We start from the raw sequence: 11,676 nt of genomic DNA on the forward strand, positions 1-11,676 counted from the left end.
TCGATTTCGAAAAATCCAACTTTTATGACCCCAACTATGGATTTTCCAAAGAGGCTATAGCCAGTTTAGGAATTTTCGACAAAGAAAAAACATCAGAAATCGGAGCTCTCGAAACGGAAAATCAAAAGAGACCAGCGACGACATATCACAGACAAATTTACAACAAGTATCCTGATGGGGATAAAGGCATTAAAAACATCCTGCAACCGATAGCTCAAAATACTCCTTTGTCCACCAATCCCTTGAAATACTTGAGGAGTTTTGTCGAGAAGACCCCTTCAGACTCGAGTCATTCGTCGTCTCATGAACAAGAATCCATTGTTAAAACTGATTTGATAGATTATGAGCAATATTTTAAGAAGCTGAATGATTACGCTCGCCCAACATACCCTGATAATTTTAAAGGATTCAAGCCGTCTTCCGACGAAGGTGATCTTGGTAAATATGTGTGGCAATCTGGTGTAGATGGAAGAGCAAATCAACAACATTACGATTTTTCAAAATTGTACGATGATGACGCTTATAAACGTTATGCCTCTGAATTGTACGAACAGCAGAGAGCAGTTGGGGAATACTTAAGCAAATTTGCAAATTCTGCCGAATACGATCTGGGCTCGAGTGAGGTCGATGACGAATACGATTCATTGAAATTTCGCGATAGCAGAAAACCAAGGAGAGGTAGGCGACCGAACAATAATGCAAGAAATAAACCAAGAGGAATCAAATCCTCAACAGTGTGTGCTGGACCACGCTGCAACAATCGGGTCCGAAGACCGAGATTCACACCATTCTGAAGTTCCGTTCTTTGAAAGACTATTATTGTTTTGTAGCGTACTCTAGATTAAATTGTTATGCTTTTTGTACTTTGTTGATTTTTTTATTGAATATATTAAATAAATTATTTTTAACATATTGTTTCTTTAAATATTTGGCATTATTCAATACACTTTTTAGTTAAATACAAAGACGTCAATTTTATAAACACGCCATTAAAATTGCTCACCTTTATATTATTAACTATTATAATAAATTGTCATTGTTCGTTCAATTCAATCGAGTATCTTTTAGATAGGATATCGTGAGAATGTTTATAATTCTCCTACATACATACATACATATACATATCTATAAGGTCTTTGACGAATCAAACAAAGCCTTTCTTAGTATATTATGTATGTAGATATTTTATTTTATTGCTACAATCAATATACACTCGTCATTACAGATTGCTCCAATGCGACGAGTGTACGTTTTTAACGGTCAGAAATACAATATACATATACAATCAGAATACATAGCATATAACAATTAATCATATAATCAGAAATAATAATCATAGACACATCTATGGATTATTTTTAGATTTTTGTGTACAATTTTTATAAATATGATAAATACGAAATTATAGAGATGTATATAGAGATATCTATAGATTTCATAATTTATGCATAATTTTTACAAATTATACACATACAGATTTTTGTGACAACAGGAAATGATCTAATACCAATTTTTCAGGAACCGTTTCAGCAATGATCAGATAAAATTGGCAAACTCTGATAGAGAAACGATCGATTTGGAGTCACAAAACCCCCAAAACCTAACCAGCAGTTTGACGATGACTCGAACCTTCGGTCTCAGTGGTACTAATTATATACGCTACCATTAAGCCAAACTGCTGGCTATATATATCATATATTTCAAACAAAGTTTTTCTTATTAATATAATTAATTTTAATCGAAAATTTGGTGTATTGAATCAGTTTTATTATTATATGAAATAAGTTTCGTTAAATCTTATTTTCACGTAACTACATATAAATGAATAAAATTTTATTTCTTACTTTACTTACTCTAAAAATAATAAACTTCGAAAATAAGTCTCCAACAATGTTCAATTTACTATCTCCAATATAAAATACCAGATATTAGTAGAAAAAGTTGTCATTTTCAGGAACGTTAGATCTTCTCTCCATATTATCATATTGAGCTAGTATATTTTTTGGACGAGCCATTTGCTGTTCTTGTTTTCTTTTTCCAGGCATTCCAAGTGGCGAATGGATTGGAGGTGCTCCAAAATCGTTATTGTAAGATCCCGAATCGGTACTTTTACTATTAAAACAACATAAATAATTAATTTAATATAAACTTACAATGAGACTCTATACATATTATATGTACATATGTATGATCAGTTGATGTGATTAATTATTAAGAAAAAAAAGTAAATTAGTCAGTATTTATACAGAATAAAACTGTATCCATGTTTATACGGAAATGATGATTCTTTAATAACGCAATCAGATAAGATAATTTTTGAAATTCCTTTGTCTTCAATTGAAAAAGGCTTATGAATAAGATGTGAGAATTTCTACGCACATACTCGAATGTGTATAAATACATACATACTAATATTCATATTATAGTACATATGTACCCATTATATATATATATATATATATATATATATATATATATATATATATATATATATATATATATATATATATATATATATATATATATATAAAAATATATATATAAAAATATATATATACATATATATATATATATATATATATATATATATATATATATATATATATATATTTATATATATATATATATATATATATAAATATATATATATATATATATATATATATATATATATATATATATATATATATATATATATATATATATATATATATATATATATATATACATATATATATATATATATATATATATATATATATATATATATATATATATATATATATATATATATATAAATACACATATATATTATGTGTATGTCCAATATTTATTTCTCATTTCACGGTGAAAAGTCACAACAATTACATACCTTTTATTTGGGTTTGAAGAGTGTGATAAATATCCTCTATGCGATAGTTCATCATCGTGGCGAAGATCAGTATTTCCATAACTATACGAAGATTCGATTTTCCGACCAATTTGTGGACGTCTGTATTAAAAAAGTCACAATTATTGTCTAATCCATTGTATATTCCATTGACAGTTGGTATGTAACATATTAATATTTTGTATTCGTATTCCTATATACGTGTAATCTGTATTGCGTATATTATAAACGATAAAATTTTAATACGTACTGAATGTGAAAATCGATTGAATTTCTTGGAGATGAAGTTTTAGAGTTTTTATCTTTTTGCAATGTATGAAGTTTCCAATAAATGTGAATAATTAATGAAATGGAAATGAACCATAAGCATAATAAAGTTATTCCCCATATCCACGTTAACGTATCTCCAGTCACCTATTTCAAAAAAATCAAATGTGTTAAAAACGATTATCGGTCAATTGTAAGTAACGATTTATGTATACGTATGTATACTAGTAGAATAAACGTGTCAAAAAATAACTGTTCTTATAAAAAATATCACAAATTTAATAAATGATTGTGAGAGTAAAAAATTAAATTACTGTTATTATATTGATAAGTTTGCCGACTACTAAATTTAAAAATATTCACCATGTTCAGGATAAATTTAAAATCTTGCACCTTTCGCGTTGAACACGTTTGCACAAATCATATATGAAATCGTATCAAAAGCATCAATGCATCACTGTGTTAGTTCACGCAAATAAATATTTGGAAGCATACAATTACAAACTAATTTTATTATAAGCTAATTATTATTATTATTAAATATACAAATATACTGGATTCACATTTTGCGAAAAAGATCTTCTTTCTACTTTGATAGTATTTGAACCAGTGTTGCAACAAGGGGCGAGAGAGAGAGAGAGAGAGAGAGTACAAAAGTGCATTTGCACTCCCCTGGATGCGATAAAAATATGAAATGAAATTGTTCATAAAAAAATTGGAAACGTGTATTGTTAAATAAATACTTAACTGCATGATTTAACAGATTGGAATTGAAATTGCAAAACTTAATGAAAATGCAAAATCAGTTATGCTTTCCAAAACACTTTGCTGTTTAATAATGTGTAATATAAGTATTTATGTTACACCATAAATGTATAAATCAGCAAAACTGCATTGGAAGGAGGTTTAATGCACTATTGTACAATATTTGATATAATGTGCAACATAAGCAAATTACAGCTTTTTGAACATTTTTCAATATTGCATTGTTATTAATAAGTATTGTATGTACATCTTTATTAAAAGAAAAAAAAAACAACGAACCAATAAATCAAGTGTCACGATTAATATTCTCTTTTCTCATGGGTGGGTGATTCTTTTTTAAAATAACACTGTTCGACACGAAAAATGGTTCAGAGACGAGATATGACTTTTCTTATAGATCTATGTCCAGTAAATACGAATCTGGTAATAAAAATTGTTGATTGGCTCGAGATTCGAAGATATATGTGTTTTTTTAAATCGCGCGATTTTTCTATATCTTGGTGTTGTTCGGTCGATGTATCAAAATCTGTCAATTTCCTGTTCAAAATGAATATTGGAATCTATAGTCGGGTATTTTATATTTCATTTGTAGTACTTTTCAGCTTTCAAATCTATCTAAGTAGTCGTCCAGTTCAAATCAAAAGTCAAAAGTACGTATTTTCACTTGGGATTTTTTCCCACTGTTAATACTATTTTATATTGAGTATTTTCTATTGAAACATGTTTATTGGGATAGTGTTCTGGCCACAATATTTTTATTTTCGTTTAAAAGGGTTAATTGGAAGTGTGCCGAATTTTAATTCGGTAAAATTGCGAGCTAAAAGCTCGTACTAGTATTTACCCGTATAAATAAATCACTGTAATGTAAGATCATATATCATTAACATACATATATAATATAACATGGTGGCCCTTACGACCTAAACTATGAGTTGATGAAGACTCGAAAAATGAACTCGTACCAAAGAATTGAGATTAGGAGTGGAGGTAGACGGTTTCGTCTGCTCCTCCCATGAATATCACGCATACACGCGTATTTATGCGAACCGCATACCGTCTACCCCAACTCCTAATATCAATGCTTTGGTACGAGTTGATTTTTTGAGTCTTCATCAACTCAGAGTTTGTGTCGTAAGGTGGACCCATAGTTAATTTGATGAATTAATTAAATAAATAATAGTTCAGATTTCTCACAAGGTAGTCTGCCGTTTTAGTCTGATAAGATTGATAACAATGGAAAATAAGTATCTAATAATTTTTAGATAAACCTATTTTATGTAAACATATAAGTACGTACATATACATTGAATAATTATATCACCAGTATCTTTTATCTACGTAGGTATGTACATACATATATTGTACATACAAAGATCCGGATACGATTAATCGTATAAACCAATGACATTAATATCTTAAGAATTCTCAAATGTTTTTATTAGCATAGAATTGTTTTTCTGATATCGATTGTACTGAACAACAGTGAAAAACCGAAATTCAAAATAATGACTAATTCCGATCTACTGAACACGAATATAATATGAAAATTTCTTATAAATTGTGGTGAGGTTTTCAAATTAATGTAAAATTTAGAATTGGTATTATATATAACTAGTGTTGTGCCCGTTGATTTCAACGGGTGGTTTCGAAAAGGAATTGAAACACGAATAAAAATAAAGTTATATGTAGTATAATGTATAATGTAAGGTAATTTATAGGCGCACGCGCACGTAATATTAATCGTAATAAAAGTGGCACATTATACATACACTTAGCAATCCAACCCGTTCGATATGATGAATGAATGTGTGTGTGCCCTGGAGGCTCCGCCCCCGCGCCTCCAACGCCTCCCTCCAGTGGCCTGAGGGCTTCGTCCCCCTTGCCCCCGACGCCCTGGAGGCTTTGCCCCCTCTCCCCCTGACGCCTCTGGCTCAAGGGGGCTTCGCCCCCAGCGCCCCCGACGCCCAGAGCACTTCCCGCACTCCGGGGTCTTCACCTCCGCACCCCCAACAAAGTCCAACGTGGCCGGAGGACGCCCGACAAATACGAAGACGATCGTCACCCCCCTCCCCCACTACCATGCTTCCCAGCGTCTCGATTACTCGGCTGTGATTGGTTCCCCATACTGGTTGATCGTCCGTAACAAACATACAAACATACAAATATACATACATATTTAGCGACAGTCGGTTTTATATATGTATATTATATTGATTTTACAATTTTCGATATCGTGGTAGATGTTCTAAAGCCATTAGAAATTGGTGTTCTAGAATTAAGTAAGAACGATAATACTATTTTGCAGGCAGAAGGAGTAATTAATTATATATTTGAACAATTAAAAAATATGAAAATTCAATTAGTTGTGAAATTAAAAAGGCTTTAGCTTATAGAATACTAGCTGTATTACCCGGCTTCGCTCGGTATTTGTAATATAAACAGCTTAAACATGACAAACATAATCTAATAGTAAAATAAAAAACAATCTAATAGTTTTATTAAAAAAATACATTTTATTAAAAAAAAAATAAAAGAAATAAAATTAAAAAAAAAATAATAAAAAAAAAATTAAAAAAAAAATAATAAAAAAAAATAAAAAAATTAATATATAAAAATTATAATAATGATAATGATGATGACGATATAATTTTAATTGAAACGACTGAATCATGTCGATCTGATAATGATCAGGCAGCATGATAATGATTGTTTATCTGGAGCGAGTCGAATCACCTTTATCGGTGGTCTGGATATGGGTGAGGTGATGTCACCTCGTGAAGATTCTTCCAGGCTCAAGGGTATCCTTTGTGTGGTCACGTGCTTTGTGTTTTTATGGGGTAATACGATTTATGCTATTTCGGTTGTTCCCTTGAACTCAAGGTTTGTTTCTCTGGAGCAAATAGATGAATGCTTTGGCTTTGCTGAAAGCTCGTACAAGCTTTATTGTATTCCTAAATAAAATTTAAACTATTTCTAATACCAATCCATCCCAATTAATCCAACATACTTCCAATAATTTTTAATTTACCAACATTCAAAATACTTTTTGATATTTCTGCGACCACTAATGGATTCACTATGTTAAAGTAGTGTTTTTATTAATTATATTAAACAGATTTGAAAAGTATAGGTATAATACATAAACGCACTTTTATATTGTATTTGTTAAGATAAATTATACCATTATGAATTCGAATAACGTATTATCGAGGTTCTGCGTGACAGCATGAACAATATCAATACACATGGTTAAATTGGTAGGACCGGATCTGGGTGTTGTGTCGGTGCCGATCTGGAGATCGTGTGTACGTTTAATACAATATCTTGTAGGCGGGTCGTGTGGAATTATCGAAACTGAATAACTAATCGCCTGCTGCTAAGGCTAGTTTTAACTCGGTCATAATCTTATGCCTCTGGATAGTGAATACCTATATTTCTTGCCCTCCATTGCCCCCTTTTGGTAAGCCATCTTATCATTGACAGTACATATGCTTTATCGTATGAAAACAACAATATGTACCCAGTAATGTCACCTTAATTTACGCGCCAAAATGATGAGTTCATCCACGCTTAACTGAATTCTCTTATGATTCAATGTACTTGAAATGCTGTTGTGCAATGTTTGTAACGCAGCTGTCAAACCTTTGGAAAACTATATCTCAATAGTATAACGTTGGAATAAAATTATGCATTCTATAAAAATGAGAATTCTTTCGTGTGGTAATTAGAGTAGTACTGAAAATTGAATTTTTATCGATGTCTGTGTTCTATTTCCTTGCGTTTCAGTATCGGTGATGAAGTTCTTGAAGTTATTTATCCATGGAAATCAAACATATTGGCATCAATCAAGATTCAAATGAAATTTAAGTTTTTGAAAAATAGCTAATGGATTTTGTAAGTTCATCATTATGTTATCAATGTTTAAATATACTTTATCTTTCAATAGATTTTTTTCATATTTCAGATTGCCGCTGAGTTGTGTGAAAACCTTGGCAAGATGTCTAATATGAGCCCAGATAAACTTGCATCGTATCTATCTGAAAAAGGTTTTTCCGTTAAACAAGTTCCGCTCGTCAACACTTTAGGTAAACTTGGAAAAGACGGTGTGAACACGTTCGACTTGACGTCAAATTTTTGCGATAAATTCATCGGTTCTAAATTTTGGACGTGTGGAAAATGTTCCAAAATGTACGACAGCCAAACCTCGCTCTACAATCACATTAGAGTTGATCATTTCGGCATGAATGTCACCAGCGGAATCGTGAATTTGAGCAGTGGCGTTACTGGCAATCATATCAAAGTTGAAAATGGTGAAACTAGTTATATTATAATAAAAACTGATCAACAGTCAGATTCGTTAGAATTCAAAAAGAGACGGTCGCGACGTGTCGAAACGAAACCCAGAAAACCGTACGAAAAGAGATATTTAGATATAAAGGCGCGCACGGAAATTTCTGGACCGTTTAAATGCAATATTTGCAACGAAATTTTTTCAGATTGTTGCAACTTCTCGACTCATATGAACAACTTGCATTTTAAGAGACGTCGATTGATACTTCGCTGTCAAATATGCGAAAAGAAGTACATGGGTAAGATGAGCGATGATAGTGTTAAAGTGCCATATGAACCTGGTCCCCCAACTTCTCAACTCAATTGTAACATGTGCGGAAAGGTATTTACTCTCCAGGCGCATTTAGACTATCATGTTAAAAAGTATCACTCTAAAATAAAACAGTATGAATGTTCTCTATGCAACAAAAGCTTTACCCAAGTCACAGGTTTATCACAACACATGAAAACACACTCTGGCATTAGACCTTTCATTTGCAACATTTGTTTAAAAGCTTTTCGACAGAAAGCAGGCCTCGATCAACATATGCGTATCCACAGTAAAGTCAAACCATACAATTGTCTCATATGTGAAAGAGCGTTCACACAATCCGCCCACTTGAGTCAACACATGCGAATACACACAAAAATAGAGCCATTTGAATGTGGTTTATGTGAACGCAGATTCAAACAGAGCAGTCATTTGAATTTTCATTTACGTTCGCATGACTCTTAAATGCGCAATACTTTCACGGAAATTCGTTTCTAATTTAGTATTTCATCTCTTCATCTATTGTGGAGTTTGTCGTGGCTGGTGTTTCAACTTTAATAAACAATCTAAAGAAGGTATCCATTGTCTTGCAATCAGCTCAGGCAGCTATTAACCATATCGATGGCTTGGTGCACAGATACTGTATGTCTATTTTTGAATTTGTATTGAATTTTAAGTTTGTAGATGCTGGAATAATTCAGGTTTCTCCTTTCAAGGTAATTTATGTATATCACATAAATTACTCTAAATTAATCCAAGATCTACAAACTTAAAATTCGATACAAATTCAAAAATGAACATGCAATATCTGTGCACCAAGCCATCGATATGTTATGAATATAAAATTTCTATGGTTGAATAGAAAATTCAGTCGAAAATGTCTTTGAAATTGATCAATTGTTCTATATATGTACATATGCAGTGAATAATGGCAAATGAGCTTTTAAACTATTTGACCTGGACATTTTTGAAACTATAGATATTGAATATTATGATATGATATACGTATTTCAAAAAGTGATGTAATATATCTGTGTTCAAAAAATGTATCATTTACTACGGCCTTTAGAATAAATATTTAATTAAAATTGTATCTGCGAATTGAAGTATTTATACTCGACAGTGTTCCCGTTTTCACATTTAGAAATGTCGAAATGTTAAATTTGTTTCCTTAGAAATGCTAATTTAAAACAAAAAATTCTGGAACAGAGTTAAAGTTGCATATTAATTAATGAATACTCATAGACGTGTACATATTTAATGTGAACTAATAAGATACAAATGAACATATGTACATATTTACTTTTAGATTGAATTAAGACTTTACTATCAGAATTGTAGATCGTGTAAATGTTATTAAATAAAACATCTCATCCCTATTTTGTATAGACGTGTTAAGTTATTATTTATATTTCTTATTTTTATCATACTTGAAGAGAATTTGATTCTAAAGTATAATGTTTGTGATAATATTGTTACTGGAAAATAGCATTGATAATTCGCATATATGTAATAATATGTATGTTATGTAATTGAGCCAAATTACCATGTAGTGTGACGCGTTCATCTGTAAATTAGCTCACGTGATACCATCGCTTGTTTAAATATAAGAAAAATAAATGTTTCAATATTTTATTTCATCTTTTAATTTTCACCATACATCCTCAGAAATAGTGTTGTATATGTTTTGAAATTGTTAAATTAATATAAGACAGATAAAACTTGCAGAATATATAATAATATCAATGGGAACATCAATTGTGCAGCTGAAATTTTAATGATAAAAATTAGAAATTCACATACTGACAATTTAAACAATATATATATATATATATATATATATATATATATATATATATATATATATATATATATATATATATGTATGCACATATTGATTTTGGTTCGGTGATTACTTCTCAAATGTGACTTCACGAAAATCGTTCGCACGGATCTCCTGTCGCAAGAAAACTGCCCAAATATTGGTCAAATAATAAAAATCTCCAAGAAAAAGGCATATTCTGAGCAATATTTGAACAGTTTTCTGTATTGCAATTTTCCTGTACGACAGGAGACTTTCGTGCGAGCAGTTATCCTGTTAGCGATTCACATTTGAGAAGTAACCCGTTCACCATTGATTTTACCTCTTCAGCTATGTCGATCCAATCCATCATGCGTCTAATCGAATCGTTTTCTGAAGTTCTCTTATCCCAATTCCAGTATGTAGTTTTAGTGAATTTTCTAGACACGTTAAATTGCCTCGAAGCTTCTTCCGAAAGTGGTTTTCTCTTCTCATTTATAACAAAACCTTTGTAACTGTCCGGAAATACTAGAACTTGGCCATTTAATCGACGCCCTCTGAATGACGTTACAAGTGCTGGAATTACCCATTGCATTATGGTGAAATTGTAGCACGAGTGGTTAAGAATTAAGAGAAAGGAGTTATCTTACTTCCGTCGTCGTTGTGCTGCAAATGGGGGCGCCAGTATTGCGAAACGGACGCTTTGGAAGCCCCGACACTATCGCCAGTATCTACGCGACTCGGCAACCAATGACTTTCCGACTCTTGACTTATTTCTACCCCCCGTATTTCGATGCTCATCTTCGTTCAGTGACAATCTAACTCGTACCCGCCAAACCAAATGTGACAGTCAGTGCTACCATTTGCTTGACATACATACATATTTTACCAACACAAAAAAGTTTAGCTTTTCAATAGCTCTTTGTAAAGTTAAAACATTTTCGGGCGATGCTATATTTACTTTATCTACCTATATAGTGTCAACAGAAATTAGACTGAAATTAAATTCACAGACTGTTAATAATGTCTGCTCGTGGTAGTCGCCTGCGTCCGAACGGTAAACGGACAACTAGTCATATGATCACCCGTCACACTAAAACTGGTCACGAAAAAACTGGTCATACCCAAAAATTCGACCAATTTTTAATTTATGGGTGTGACCAGTTTTCGGGTGTGACTAGTTTTCTCGTAAAAAGTATATATACACATACATATATGAAATTAAATTCGTCCAATGGGGGGGGGGGGGGGAGATTCCATTGGATCCGCCTTTATATTGCTATGAGTAAGTGGGAGCACCATTAAGGCCATAAAAGGTTATCAGTAATAGTATTATTTTATTTTAAAATCTAA

General features: G+C 31.7%; 2 protein-coding genes across 12 annotated transcripts; one reads left to right on the forward strand and one right to left on the reverse strand.

Moving 5' to 3' along the window:
- Positions 1–1,162: 1,162 nt before the first annotated feature.
- LOC143909415 (uncharacterized) lies at positions 1,163–11,197 on the reverse strand. Its single transcript, XM_077427397.1, has 5 exons — positions 10,974–11,197; positions 10,667–10,899; positions 3,141–3,304; positions 2,873–2,992; positions 1,163–2,112 (listed from the first exon to the last, which is right to left on the reverse strand). Exons 1-5 carry the CDS (start codon positions 11,122–11,124, stop codon positions 1,929–1,931), a joined length of 852 nt encoding a protein of 283 aa, XP_077283523.1. The 5' UTR covers positions 11,125–11,197; the 3' UTR covers positions 1,163–1,928.
- On the forward strand, positions 7,161–10,157 carry LOC143909414 (uncharacterized). 11 transcript variants are annotated; one of them, XR_013260336.1, is made up of 4 exons: positions 7,179–7,382; positions 7,709–7,816; positions 7,887–9,097; positions 9,343–10,157. XR_013260336.1 is itself a non-coding variant. In XM_077427396.1 (4 exons), the coding sequence occupies exons 2-4, from the start codon at positions 7,808–7,810 to the stop codon at positions 9,382–9,384; spliced, it is 858 nt and encodes a 285-aa protein (XP_077283522.1). In that variant the 5' UTR covers positions 7,179–7,382; positions 7,709–7,807; the 3' UTR covers positions 9,385–10,151. The 11 variants fall into 11 exon arrangements, 3 of the variants coding, with proteins under 3 accessions (XP_077283521.1, XP_077283522.1, XP_077283520.1); XR_013260335.1 differs by having other exon boundaries at positions 7,887–9,137; positions 9,339–10,156; XR_013260337.1 differs by having other exon boundaries at positions 7,887–9,124; positions 9,343–10,156.
- Positions 11,198–11,676: the final 479 nt, after the last annotated feature.

The sequence above is a fragment of the Arctopsyche grandis genome, chromosome 3, assembly GCF_051622035.1.
Source record: "Arctopsyche grandis isolate Sample6627 chromosome 3, ASM5162203v2, whole genome shotgun sequence".
NCBI lineage: Eukaryota > Metazoa > Arthropoda > Insecta > Trichoptera > Hydropsychidae > Arctopsyche > Arctopsyche grandis.